Source organism: Bidens hawaiensis, unplaced genomic scaffold (assembly GCF_021521415.1).
Source record: "Bidens hawaiensis isolate Kalapana, Puna unplaced genomic scaffold, B.hawaiensis_p1.1 tig00014826_1, whole genome shotgun sequence".
Taxonomy (NCBI): domain Eukaryota; kingdom Viridiplantae; phylum Streptophyta; class Magnoliopsida; order Asterales; family Asteraceae; genus Bidens; species Bidens hawaiensis.
The window spans coordinates 17,959-32,814 of NW_027492308.1; the positions used below are offsets into that span (position 1 = coordinate 17,959).

Genomic DNA, 14,856 nt, shown 5'->3' on the forward strand with positions numbered 1-14,856 from the left:
CATGTCCAAAATTCTACGACAAATTATTCCATGTCTTCTCCTCTTTCTCTTCATCGTCATCTCGACTGTGTCGGCCCAGTTCAATGATTCAAGTTACCCAAATTGCCCTTCATACAACTGCGGTAACATAAACATTACCTACCCGTTTTGGAGGCTAGACAGTGAATCAACTTCCCAGTTTTGCGGTTACCAAGGCTTCGGAATCAACTGCTCCGCCATCAACGAAACCAATATTCCAAACATTAATCTTGGCGGCGCTCTTTACCATGTCCAGGACATAAACTACAACACGTCTATTGTTTCTCTCGTGGACTACGATGTTTCAAATATTATTCATGTCCCAAATGATTGTCCTAGAGTGCGCCACGCGATTGATCTAGGAACTTTACCTTTTAATTTCTCGACGTCTAACGTTAATCTAAGTTTTCATTATAATTGCACCGGATATCCTAGTTTTGTGAACGCAGCAATACCGTGTTTGGATTACAATGAAAGTAAGGCGTCGGTTAATGTCTTGAATTCAGAAACGGAGAATTTCGATTGGAGTGTGTACTTGTGCGACGAGGAAGTGGTAACGACAGTGTTGCGTGAGGCGATATCTGTTTCTGATTCTAATGGGGGGATAGATTACGTGAGAGGGCTGAGGAGGGGATTTGAGCTAAACTGGTGGGCTGTGGAAGATTGCCGGAAGTGTGAAGAGTCTAAAGGGCGGTGTGGTCGGAATTCCAATACGATGAAGTTGTTTTGTTTTTGTTCGGACGGGACAAATCAGTGTAACAAAGGTACGTTCAACACGAGTCCTAGATTTACTTGACATTTTACAAGAGTTGTATAAATAACCTCATACAAACAATAATGAATGGTGAAATTGTATATACAGGCTTTATAACTTATACATGTCATATGAGCTGCTATGCAGCTCGTATGACTTTACTAAAATTGATTGACGCGACACTATGGTGTTGTGTCAGATGCCGATGCAAAAGTTTGGTTTATACGACTCATATGATTTGATAGACTTGCAAGATTTGTGTTCTTTAAGTATCATCTTGCCTTATAAACTATTCAGGCTTCCAGATGAGTTGCAACTTTTTCTTGAGTGTTAGAAGTTTCAAAGCCACCTCCCAGGAGCTTGGTCAACCTTCAATTTTATCTATGTACCTACTTTTGTACTATCGAAAAGAGGGAGGGTCCATCAAAATCTAAAACAAGTTATAAATATTCATTTTAATGTATAGTTGCATTTTGCACTTATATGTTACTTCAGAGTATCTACTTTAAAATATATTTTATATATTAGAAATGATTGTAATACTTTCATCAAACCATAGAGAAATAGTTCAATTACATAGAATTTTTTAATTTTTGTTTTCAAGTTTTATGGTTTAAAGTTGCTAAACCAAATTTGAGCTGAAATGAAGTGAATTTGTACACAAGGCCGACTCAACAACGAATGTGGAGGCCTAAATCGAAACAAAATTTTGTGGTCTTTTCATGACAATTGTTAAGAAATTTTTTTTTGCTTATTACAGAGTTTTGAACTCATAGCATATACTTTAGTAACAGCCAAGCATGCCACCACACCAATACATTACTTCGAGTTTACTTTACCCATTATAATATATCTATATATAATGTTTTTTTTATTTGAATGCCTTAATTAAGTATGGGTCTAAAACCCTAACTTGTTTTTACTGTCTCACTCACAAGCCATTTATGTCTGTACATCATCTAGGAACTATGATTTTTTGAGTTTCAATACATGATTAAAGCTATGCTGTAAATTAAGCTTGATAGCGTATATATTTTCTACTATCAGTGATCAGTTACTTCAAATAGGATATGATTTATATATCACAATATAACTTCGTGTACCACATGTTATTGCAACGCGTGTTGTCTATATTAAACCGTTTGTAATATTCTTGATTAATAAACTCTGTTGTTTAAATTGTAATGCAGGACGTGGAAGTAATTGGATATTAAAACTAGGTAAGTCTGGTTGATCAATTATAATCTAAATAACTACATAGAATGTTTTTAGGTGTTCCAATTTGAGCTTAAAACCTTTTAATCTTAACAGTTGCTGGAGTTGGAGCTCCTCTATTATCATTTTTGTTGATATGGATAATATGCTACATCATGAAGTTCTCACTCGTCAACTACATAGCCACATTCAAATATAAAAGTGAGGATGATATAAGTGTTGAGGCCTTTATCAAGCAATACGGATCCTTAATTACCAAGAGGTACAGTTATGCTAATGTCAAGAAAATGACCAACTCATTCCAAGTTAAATTAGGCGGTGGCGGGTTTGGAACTGTATATCAAGGGGAATTATCAGATGGTCGTCTTGTGGCAGTTAAAGTTCTAAACTCGTCTAAAGCAAGTGGAAAAGAGTTCATTAACGAAGTTGCGAGCATTGGTAGGATTTCTCATGTTAACATTGTTTCTCTACTAGGATTTTGTTCAGACAAGAATAAAAGGGCACTCATATACGAATTCATGCCGAATGGATCATTAGAGAAGTTTATATCCAGTCATGATACACATAGCTCAAACTTACGGTTAGAAGTGATGAAGTTGTATGAGGTGGCACTTGGAATAGCACGGGGTCTTGACTACTTGCATCGCGGGTGCAATCCTCGTATACTCCATCTGGACATAAAGCCTCCTAACATTCTCCTTGATGACCAGTTTTGTCCCAAGATAGCAGATTTCGGGCTTGCAAAGTTGTACCCTAGGAACGAGAGTATCGTTTCTATGTTGGAGACTAGAGGCACCATCGGGTATATTGCGCCTGAAGTTTTCAACAGAAACATTGGAGGAGTGTCCCATAAATCTGATGTTTATAGTTATGGGATGTTGATTCTGGAAATGGTTGGCGGGAATAAAAAGGGGGTTGGTTCTAAGAGTACAAGTGATTCATATTTTCCTTACTGGATTTACAATCGTCTTGAGGATGAGGAATTTGTATTTGAGGGTGTATCGAGTGTGGAAGAAAACGAATATGTTAGAAAAATGACGATAGTCGGTTTGTGGTGCATACAAACAGTTCCATCTCAAAGACCGTCGATTGATGAAGTTATTGAAATGTTAGAGGGGAACACAGGAGAATTGGAAGTTCCACAAAAACCATCCTTTCCTTCTTATAAAGCACCGGAGGTTGACACATATAGCACCTCACAAAGTGAGCAAGAGAGTAGTGGCCTTAAAAATTAATATGAGATTATGAATTATGATTTAGCTCTTTTGCTTTACAATGATGTTTCAAGCTTGCGATGGCTGACGCATTGAGTTAATCGCGTTACCATCTTTTATAAAAAACATATGCATTAAAACTCATTATAATCTACGTACAATCAAAATTTATAAGTTTGATGGATTATAATGAGTTTTGATACATTGTTACAAATCAATACGTCAACTACTGTTTAGTTCTAGAGGTGACCCCTTAACCTCTACGCTCTTATTGTATGTAATATTGTAATCAAATTGTGAAACTTTGTTTTGTTACAATTTATATTATACGGAGTAGTTTGTATATTTATGTTATTTGAGATTATTAAGTTTGATGAAAACTATATGTTTAAATTCTAATAAAAGTGAATATATAACATTTTGGGGGGCCTAATTTTGGGTGTTGACGTGTTTTTGTTCTGGCAGAACAAATCAGTTTAACACTGACAAAGGTTTGTTTATTACAACTCCTAGATTTAGTTGATTTTGTCATAGACTGCCATAAATTTGCTTAAGTTTCTTGAATAACACAGTGTGGAAATTTCACAGCTACCACCCATGAGCTTGGTCAACCAATAAATCAGTGTCTCTATCGCCATCTTGACTCTATCGACTCTTATCAATATCATGGTCAAAATAATCCAAAGTTTTCAAATAACTAATGTCCAAAAAGTTGTAATTCAGTTTTATAAATAACCTACTTACGGTGCTCAATCACTGCATAGATAGCATGTTGTGATATCTTTAAACAACATACGAAAATAATCATGTTTTGGTAATATTACTCGTTTATTAAACGAGTCAATCAAACCCAAACCGTTTAATAAATGGTTGACCTGAACACGGCCATTAAAATTTTTAATTTTAGTGCTTCATTGTGTTGTGTTAATCGGGTTTGTTCATGGGTCAGCGGGTTACGTTTCGGTAGTTAAATGGGTCAATAAATAACTTACCGAGTTTTATGGGATGTGAGCGGTAGAAATGGTCTCATGGAGGTAAACGTGTGAGCTTGGGGAACAAGTGAACATTGAAGTTTGTTGCCGAAATAGTGGAATACGTGGTCATATTTAGCATGTAAATTGTTGCTTTGTTTATTATAAATAGTAGTAGAATTATTTGTTCATGTACCCCCACTTTATTAATAGAGAAGTCTTTCATTTTACTTCTGCATATTCACTTAAAACAAATTCGTGAGTTTGAGTGTGTGTTTGTGTGTGTGAAGTGGGCCTGAACCAACACATTAGAAGTTTTCTAGTTAGATTTTTGGACAGGATTATGTAAAAGCTATAGTGTTAACACTTTTTTATACTTCTAAGTCGTAATTTTGGCTCTTAAACTTCAATGACTATTCATTTAGTGTCCCATTGGCGTCGGTTGTGGATTCTCAACTTAAATAATCAGCATCAGATAATGTTTTATTTATGCTTATACTTACATAATCAAAATCATCCGGGTGACTCTATTGCCATGAATATAAGAAATCGAGATGAAGATTGAGAATAACAACAATTGAATTTGCAAAAGGTTATTAATTCCCATTGATATTGTCAAGTATTTATACATGTTGATGGGGTACGATGGAAACGACGCTTCGGTTCATCACACCGATTGATGGTTTAACCCTAAATGACTTTACAACTTTAACCCTTCTAAAATACATAATTGACAACTACTAACTAAACATACTTTAACACTTTGACAAATCTAACCTTAAACTTTACATGGGAGGAATTAGTTCTAACAGTTTCAACGGTATTATTAACACATGACGTGACCTAAATGGTTGAAATCTAGTGGGATAATGTTTATTAATTTGATATGCCTATGAAATTTAGGGTGGATAATTATGGAGAGAACCGACCGTGATGAACGAAATAGTGATTTTGACAAGTCAGATATTATTTTCCCTCTTTTTAATTGATTATTGAATCAAACATATATATATCTTTAATAATAAAAAAAGGATCCAGTTAGAACAGAGAGGCAGGTAAGCGGGTAACAATCTACGCCGCCACCTCTTTTAAATGGCAAACCCGATCCTACTGAAGACATAGTTATCGTTCTTCAGCGTCGCTGAGTTACTGTGCACGACCCGCTGAACTCTTTTTAAAAACGAAGCAGCATCGGGGGCGAGAGACCCAAATGTATCAAAAGCAAAAGAGATGAAGGCATGTTGATTCTCAGCACACGCCTTATCGTGCTTAGTAATTTTTCCTGCTTCAGCCTTTAGCACCGCTTGCCTAGCAACAAACCTGGTGTCCCTAAGCCCGACGAGAGGGGACACCCAGTAAGGTCCACACAAGCATGCTTCCCCCACCCATCCAAACACAATAATGTCCACTGGTCGGAGAGTGGACCTTCCTTCACGCGGATCCGACAAGAAATTCACAGGAGTCTCTTTTTTTGCCGAGATTCCCGCACGTTTTAACACATCACAAAGGACATCCCTGACCAAATCATATCTATATTTAAACCCCGGGAGTTCTTTGCAATGTACCGCATGTTCACCAAAATTATCTAAACAAACTTTATGGCAGACCGGGCATGGCTCATCAACTGGGAACATGGGGATCATTAAACGATACTTAAGAATGACTCGGTACTTCACTGCTGACATGTGCTGGCCTAACCCTTCGATGGGGGTGACAGTAAAAAAGTCTTGAGCATGAGGAGCCTGAAGACATTCTAATACCGCTCTTTGCCGAGAGGACAGGCCAAACTTTTCTCCCAAACTTTGGACGGTTTTACTATAAAGCATTTTGGGCTTTAGGGGAGGCGGGTCCTTATTAGCGAACCCGCCAAGATCAAGATCAGGAATAGGAATATAGTTGTGCAAACAATCCAAAAACCTAACTTCTTGAGAGAAAATAAAAATTATGTAAGTGAAACCTTCAACTTTTAATCAACCGTTATTAATCCAATAGTTTCAAGCAATTAAGCATTCAAAGGAAAATAGTCAAATCTAATGATTAACAAAAAATGCAAAATCAATTTTGCTTCTATTGTTACACCGGTTCTCCTCCTCCAACATCTCCAATCTTCGACATTACGTACCATGTCAAATATTCTACAACAAATTTCCCCATGTCTTATTCTCTCTCCCATCATCTTTTCCATGGTGTTACCCAAATTGCCCTTCATACAACTGCGGTAACATAAACATTAGCTACCCGTTTTGGAGGCTTGACAGTGAATCAACTTCCCAGTTTTGCGGCTATAAAGGCTTCGGAATCACCTGCTCCACCATCAACGGAACGAATATTCCAAACATTAATCTAGGTGGCGCTCTTTATCATGTCCGGGGCATAAACTACGACACTTCTATTGTTTCTCTCGTGGACTATGATGTTTCAAATATTATTCATGTCCCAAATGATTGTCCTAGAGTGCGCCATGCGATTGATCTTGGAACGTTACCTTTTAATTTCTCGACGTCTAACGTTAATCTAAGTTTTCATTATAACTGTACTGGATACCCTAGTTTTGAAAATGCAATACCGTGTTTGGTTTCTAGTAACGGAAGAAAGGCGTCGGTTAATATCATGGATTCGGAAACGGAGAAGTTTGATTGGAGTGTGTATTCGTGGGATGAGGAAGTGGTCACGCCTGTGTTGCCTGAGGCGGTGTATGTCTATGATCATAATAATAAGGTGATAGATTATGTGAGAGGTTTGAGGAGGGGATTTGAGCTAAAATGGTGGGTTGCGGAAGATTTCCAGAAGTGTGAAGAGTCGAAAGGGCGGTGCGGTCGAAACTATAGTGAGTTGGTTTGTTTTTGTTCCTACGGGACAAATCAGTGTAACAAAGGTACGTTTCATCACGACTTCTAGACTTAGATTGATATTTTATTGTTACGTTTAAAAAAAATTTAACGATGTTTTGTACATTAATACTGTGCATTAACGTGTATATTTAAATTTAGACTGTATTTTATAGTTTTAGATAATATGACATTTAAAAAATAGGGTATTGTAAAATAATTTGACTCTAAAGAGTAAATTAAAAAGGAAATAATTAATGTGAATATGAAAGGATTAAGGATATGTTTGAAAAACTATATAACATGTAATTGTTTTGGAGAAAAAATTAAAACTAATGACACAAATGTCGAAACCTCTTTCTTAGATTTTTAAATCGATAGACTTTTGTGAAATGCATATTATTTTTCCTTTAGAAATGATCGATTGATAAGTCTTAATAGTCAGAAACTCGTAGATGTTTACTCGTAGATGTTTCTTGATTAATAGTTGAAGAAATTAATAATGACTTGGTCAAACTTTAGTGATTTGTCTCTAATTGTTATCTTGTCTTGACTCCGTTCACAACATAACTAGACGATTCTATGTCGTGGGACTGGGTGGATATTAGTTGGATTCGTTACGTTGTATGTATGACATCGACATTCTGTATAACAACTAATTAATTAAAGAAAAGCCAAAAAAATAAAATCGTGATATGCCTGGTAGATATTCGAAACATGTTTTACATGACGGTACTGGTTCCATTAATACTAACACCGGTATCAATATTGTTTGATTTGGTTCGTCAGACAGAGACACTCAATATATAACAATTAATTATCAGAGTTTTTTGTTTAATTATTATTTTAAACTAATACCATTTAACTTAAGGTCAAGTTATTCTATAAAAGGAAACAAAAATAAGAAGAATGAGAAGAATTTATATCCACACAAAAACACCATTCACAAACAAGTAAAAAATTTATAATTCAAAATTTAATAAAAAACGAAAAAAGTTAAAACACAAAAATATTTCAACCGTCTTTCTTGTTCTATCCAAAAAGACACATTGGTGAGTGAAACAGACCATTATGTCTTTTTTTTATCATTGCTTTTTGTGTTTATTTTCGTTATTGATAGGATCTTTTTTTTCATGATATTTTGTTTTTTTTCTTTTTATTATTTTATATTACTTAACTTTGTGTTATATTTTGTTCGACATTGTGTTATATTTTTTTGATTTATTGTGTCTTTTTTTAGTTATAATTGTGTTTTTTTGTTTATTTTTGTCATTGTGTCTTTCATTTCGGAATTGTGTCTTTGTCAAATTTTGTATTTTTTTTACTTTTTTTGAACGGAAATGATAGGGGAAACATTTTAGTTTTTTAGATTTTTTCGTTTTTTATTTATATTTTAAGTTATTATTTTTTGATATTTTTTTTTGAATTTATTTTTACGGAGTTTTTTTTTGTCACAAATCTTTTTCACACTTCTCAATTTTATCATCATTTATATTTTAACTTAACCAGTTTAATTTAATGTGTATTATTATAATGATAACTAAAAACTCTAAGACAGAAATGCACGACTTACCAACACAATAACTATGATTATTGTTAGTTTCTAGTCTAAATCCTATTCATACCCAAATAAGTTAAAGAAAATGGGGATACGGAAGATAAACAACTACAGGGATTGACTTTGCAAGCTTTCGAATTAAGTCGGGTTGAATATACACACACAAAACTGTGTAGCATTCGATTTCCCTTTATATACAGGATAATATATGTATCGGTAAAAATATTATAAAAATACATATAAGGTAAAAACAAAAAAGTTTGCAAATTGTACCAGAAGTAAATTGTTATTTTCGTTACTAGGATTTGGTCACTTACGCAACTGTAATATTTTATTTTATTATTTTTTACATTAGTTCTTTTAAGGTTTTTGAATATTGTCATTTTCTTCCATTTTACTTTGTGTATACGTTAACGTTAAGTCAACGTCATATCCATTTGTTTACCTATTTTGATAAAAGTAACCATGTGATTAAAACTCAACGACGATTATAAATAGTACACATTTAATCATTTCAATATACTTTATGAAAGATAACTTATAAAATGACTTTTTTACTAATATTCTTATTGAAAATATAAAATGGCTAGTTATCTATTTCTTAACTAGCTTTTTTTTTATTTTTTTATTATTTTCTTGACATGTTTGGGATTGATTTTGAAAAATGCTTATTGTTTTTTATATTTTCAAAAAGCCAATAAGTTAAAATGTGTTTTGCAATCACAAAAATCCTTTTTTTTATTTTTTTGAAATGGTTAAAAAACAGTTTTCTAAAAGTCCAAATCAAAGCTTTTCAAAATGATTTTTTTAAAAAACCAATAAGCATTTTTCAAACTCGGTCCCAAACATACCCTAACTTTCAGGTTTTGATGATTTTTCAAGTTTCGTTTTAATCTTTTACTTTTTTTTTTCTTTGACTTTATATTTAAATGATACTTATGTAAATGGTATTGCAGGTGGCATAATTAATAACCAGATATTGAAAGTCGGTAAGTTTTGTATCTTTAAATGGTTGATCAACTTTAGCTTAAAAATATATAATGCATGTTAAGTATTGTAATACGAGCTTCAAATATATTATCATAACAGTTATTGGAGTTGGAGCACCTCTATTCTCAATTGTCCTAACATGTATTACATGTTACATCACGAAGTTCTCAATGATCGGCTACCTAGCCGCAATAAAATTGAAATGTGAGGATGATATGAGTGTTGAGGCCTTTATCAAGCAATACGGCTCCCTAACTACCAAGAGGTACACTTATGCCGATGTCAAGAAAATGACAAACTCATTCCAAGTTAGATTAGGTGGAGGCGGGTTTGGAACTGTATATCAAGGGAAACTATCAAATGGTCGTCTTGTGGCTGTTAAAGTTTTGAACTCGTCTAAAGCAACTGGAAAAGAGTTCATTAACGAAGTCGCGAGCATTGGCAAGGTTTCTCACATCAACATTGTTTCTCTATTAGGGTTTTGTTCCGACAATCATAAACGAACTCTCATATACGAGCTCATGCCTAATGGATCATTAGAGAAGTTTATACACAACGATCACGATCCTCAAAAATCAAGCATAGAATTAGGAGTAATGAAACTCTATGAGGTGGCACTTGGAATAGCACGCGGTCTCGACTACTTGCATCGCGAATGCAACCCTCGTGTCCTCCACTTGGACATAAAGCCACCTAACATTCTCCTTGATAAAAAATTTTGTCCCAAGATAGCTGATTTCGGGCTTGCAAAGTTGTACTCTAGGACGAGAGTACTGTTTCGATGTTGGAGGCTAGGGGCACCATTGGATAGATTGCCCCTGAAGTATTCGACAGAAGCATTGGAGGTGTGTCCCACAAATCGGATGTTGATAGTTACGGGATGCTTATTCTAGAAATGATTGGAGCCAATAAAGATATGGATGTTGGGGTAGGTTCTAAAAGTACAAGTGATTCGTACTTTCCTTACTGGATTTACAAATGTCTTGAGAAGGGAGGAATATGTGTTCGATGGTATATCGAGTGCTGAAGAAAACGAATACGGTAGAAAAATGACGATAGTCGGTTTGTGGTGCATACAAACCGATCCAACACAAAGACCATCAATCAATGAAGTTATTGAAATGTTAGAGGGAAGCACGGATGCGTTGGAAGTTCCACAAAAACCGTCTTTTGAAGCACCGGTTATCATATATAGCACATCACAAAGTGAGCAAGAGAGCAGTGGTCTGCAAAATTCGTATGACTTATGATTTTGTTTTAACTTGTATTGCTAGATTTGTGGTGCAAGACAAGAACTGAATAAGGATATGTTTCCCGTGATCCTATTGTTGGTGTGTTATATTACTTTTGCTAAATAATTATTGTAAGTCTCATGTCAAGTTATTGCTTGTGTTTTACTAGAAAGTTGCAATGTGTATAAGTAGACATATAATTATGCATCATAGGTTTGCGAATTTTTGCATCACGATTATAGATTACAGAAACATAGTCAAAGTCAACGTTGATACACACAGTTTACTATTGATGCACACATTAATTTGACATATACTTACAGTATGCATACCATTAACTCATTAAGACACCACACATCTTTAACAACTATATAGCATACTAGGTTATTGACCCGTGGCGCCCACGGGTGGAAAAATATAAATAATATAATATCCACACTTTTTCTTGCATCAAGTGAAATATAAATAATGTAAAAACATAACATTCAACTAAAATAACATCCATTTTACAATTACAAATTAGTAAATAGTTCCTTATAAACCACATTTGTAGTTTTATTTGTAACTTATCTTCCTTGTCTAATATAAGCATTTTAACACCGTCTCTACTCTTCACTCGTGATAAAGTCATATATAGTTGACCATGTGTAAAAACCGGTTCTCGCAGGTATATGCCAACTCTTGCTAGTGATTGGCCTTGACTTTTATTAATGGTCATTGCAAAACAAACCGCAACAGGAAACTGTCTTCGTTTCAATTTGAATGGCAGTTTCTTATCTGAAGGATTTAGACCACTACGAGTTATATAAGTGCGAAACCCAATGTTTGTACCTGAAATAACCTTTACTTCGATAAAACGCCTCCCTAAGTTAATTACTTGTAATCTAGTTTCGTTGCATAAACCGTTCTTCTGATCTATATTCCTTAGTAATATTATTGGCACACCAACTTTTAGAACCATATGATTAGGCATACCAGACATCTTTAAACCATTTAGAAAATTCGGTTAGTGTAATGCTGGATAGAAACCAGGACCAACACCATCAGACTTTTCTATACTATCAGGAAACAAAGACAAAAATATGTCATTAATGTCTTGGACAACCTCATTTAAAGGTGCAAGTATGGCCCTCTCTTGAAAAGATGAAATATCATTAAAATTTTCCAATAATAATCGGATGAATCACTAATCAAAAGATCATCTGGTATATCTATAATGGCGTTACCGTCATTGTCACCGCCAAGTTTTCCTTCACCAAGCTCCAACAACCATTCGGCAAAATCTACTGGTCTCTTCCCAATCTGATGCCTGACATCCGACCATTAACCTCATGTTTTTTGTTAACCTAAGAACCTTGCATTTGGACCAAATGTGGGATGAACTAAGTGAAGCATTAACAATGTCACTACGTGATCCGTTTTGTACTACTGGTAGGATTTGTCTAAAATCACCTCCAAAAACAATAACTTTCCCCATAAATGGATGTTCATAAGTGTTACGGTTACCACTTTTTAAAACATCTTTTAAAGTCCTATCCAAGGCTTCAAAAGCATGTTTATGTATCATATGAGCCTCGTCCCAAATAATCAGATCCGTTTTACTCATTATGTTGCAAATATCTGGATTCCTTGTTATTGAACAGGTAGAATCCTCAGTTAGATTTATAGGAATTAAAAATCTAAAGTGAGCGGTTCTACCTCCCTCAAGTAACAAAGATATACCGTTGGAGGCAGCGTTTAAAACTATTTTAGCTTTAGATCTTATGGAAACCGATAATGTCTTCCAAATAAAAAGTTTTCCCCGTCCCTCCATAATTGTACACAAAGAAAATACCCCCTTCTTTGGATCATTTGCTTTCATCATTTCATTATACACATCTCGTTGCTCAGCCGTTAATGAAATAAAAAGTCGTTGAAACTCATCAGTCATGACTTGTGTATCATAAGCTAGCTCCTCGTTCATAAAACGATTTGTTGATGCAACAATAGAATCCTCATCAGGGAAAGGCATTGTAGGAAAATAACGCAGAGTATAATTATTTCGGAGTAGGAAGTAACGCGAATTTCTTTAGTTGTGCCTCTAAAAGCACCAAAATCTATAACGAATCACAACAGAATAAAACTGAGTTTTTAACTAAACATATTTGGTAATGTCTTAAAGTATTTAAAAAGATAAGAAATTCTAATTATTTGATACCTGGATTATTTTGCTCATTTTGTTGTTTATAAAGAATGCCATCAATTAAATACGGCCAAGTCTTTTCCCATACATCATCCGGTCTAGATAAACTATTGGTGATTAACATTGTAGCAAATAAACTTCGTAAATAATAACCACTTGCAGTATGACTTGCTTCTTCAATAGCTTCTATATACTCATTGTCATCGTCTAAAAGATCTCTTTTATAACAAGCATCTCTATAAGTAGCACACACTTCACCATCAACAGTACGAATATCTTTAAAGCACGTAGGGTCTCTAACCTTGTTTAACAAAATTCTTAGATAGTATGCTTCATTGAAAGCTGGAGGAACATGATGAACACGACCAATAGAGAAACCTCGTTTATGTAGTTCCCAATGTCGTTCATCTTGTTTCCAAACATTTTTTTTTGGAAACTCAATGCAAGTTAGAGTTCGAGCAAGACCTTATTTCTCATTACACTCCATCCAAAAAGTGAATCTTGAAGAACCAACAGTCGGCTTGTTTAAAACATCTTCCACATCATCATCATCATCTACGAACACAACTGTTTGTTGTCCAGGTAAATGAAACGGAAGCCGGGTAACAGAAGGAACTCTATAACGGACGTCAAAAGAAAAAAATTCTTCATGCATATCTGCAATTATAAAACGCCTTAGCTTCGTCTACCACTTCATCTTGATTGTCAGCCTTTTCTTGTACAAGTAATATAGTAGCACGATCCGGGCCTTTATTAATGTACTTAAACAAATACTTTATCGAACCCTCTTGATTACACCATTCAACATTGATATGGGCCTGATATTTTTTTTAACAATTTCTTGTTATATGGAACAACATGTCTGTTGTCTAAATTGACCGCAGACTTCACAACAACATTACCCAAATCTCTTCTTCGATAAACAGGAAACCCATTATAATCAATTGACGTCTCATTCTGAAATTTTTTGGAAATTATTTAGAACATGAGTTATCGACCATGCAAGAGCATTTAGGGTTAGCAATACCACAAGGACCATGCATCATGTGGTCGCTTACAAGCGAATAAAACTACAGGTCTTCATTCTTATCTGGAATTTTGGCTGAGATAAATTTTTCTACATTCTCCGGATTATAAATTTTGTGATCGGAATGCAAAAACAGGCATATATGTGCATGGGGCAATCCGCGTTTCTAAAATTCAATTGTGTAAACAACTGCACATGACAAGTAGTAGTAGATTATATAAGTTATTGAATACCAATATAATATATGTTAACGATATATGGTATACTAACATAATTTTGACAATGGTAATGAATATTAACATTTTAAAAATTATGATAACGAACTAAAACCACACAATTACCTGCTTGAAGCTTTCCAAGCAAAGCTCTATCCTTTAAGTCTTTCATTAACGAATCAAGCTTCATCTTGAACAACCTACACAATATATCTGGCCTGTCTTCGGACTTGCGATTTTTCTTTTGTAAAAATCGTTTGATTTCGGGCCAGTTTGGGTGTAGACCCGTGTTACACACAGGTGGAAAAACATGTCAACAAACATAATAAATTTAAACAACAAATTAAGCAACACAAAATTTCTTCAACTTTCAGACCAAAACGTTAACCATTTACAATGTCTAGATATTAAAAGTTTAAAATTACAATAAGTTAGTGTGCACCAAAACACCCAAAAAAATCAACAAAAGACCTAAACATGTTCTTTCATATTAAACCACCATCAACTTCTATAAATATTCTAACAAAAGAAACTCATTTTGCTTCACCATCTGAAACTTTAAAAAACCAATATCATCCAAATTAAATATACCATTAATATAATAATGTCACACCCCGACTTAGGGCCTAGGCGTGTGACCAATAGTTGGTTT

At 34.4% G+C, this 14,856-nt stretch overlaps 1 protein-coding gene and 2 pseudogenes across 2 annotated transcripts; 2 read left to right on the forward strand and 1 right to left on the reverse strand.

The window, feature by feature from the left end:
* The first annotated feature begins 1 nt into the window (after nucleotide 1).
* Nucleotides 2–3,306, forward strand: LOC143547767 (LEAF RUST 10 DISEASE-RESISTANCE LOCUS RECEPTOR-LIKE PROTEIN KINASE-like 2.1 pseudogene; annotated as a pseudogene). The gene is made up of 2 exons (XR_013137840.1): nucleotides 2–782; nucleotides 2,084–3,306. The product of XR_013137840.1 is annotated as an LEAF RUST 10 DISEASE-RESISTANCE LOCUS RECEPTOR-LIKE PROTEIN KINASE-like 2.1 pseudogene (transcript).
* Nucleotides 3,307–6,365: 3,059 nt separating this feature from the next.
* On the forward strand, nucleotides 6,366–10,874 carry LOC143547768 (LEAF RUST 10 DISEASE-RESISTANCE LOCUS RECEPTOR-LIKE PROTEIN KINASE-like 2.1; annotated as a pseudogene).
* Nucleotides 10,875–12,032: 1,158 nt separating this feature from the next.
* LOC143547770 (uncharacterized) lies at nucleotides 12,033–12,791 on the reverse strand. The gene has a single exon (XM_077039106.1). The coding sequence runs from the start codon at nucleotides 12,789–12,791 to the stop codon at nucleotides 12,033–12,035; it is 759 nt and encodes a 252-aa protein (XP_076895221.1).
* Between the last annotated feature and the right edge of the window lie 2,065 nt (nucleotides 12,792–14,856).

Excerpts from the sequence above, each read along its gene's own strand:
- LOC143547770 (XM_077039106.1), bottom strand. The coding sequence starts at position 12,791 with ATGCCTTTCCCTGATGAGGATTCTATTGTTGCATCAACAAATCGTTTT.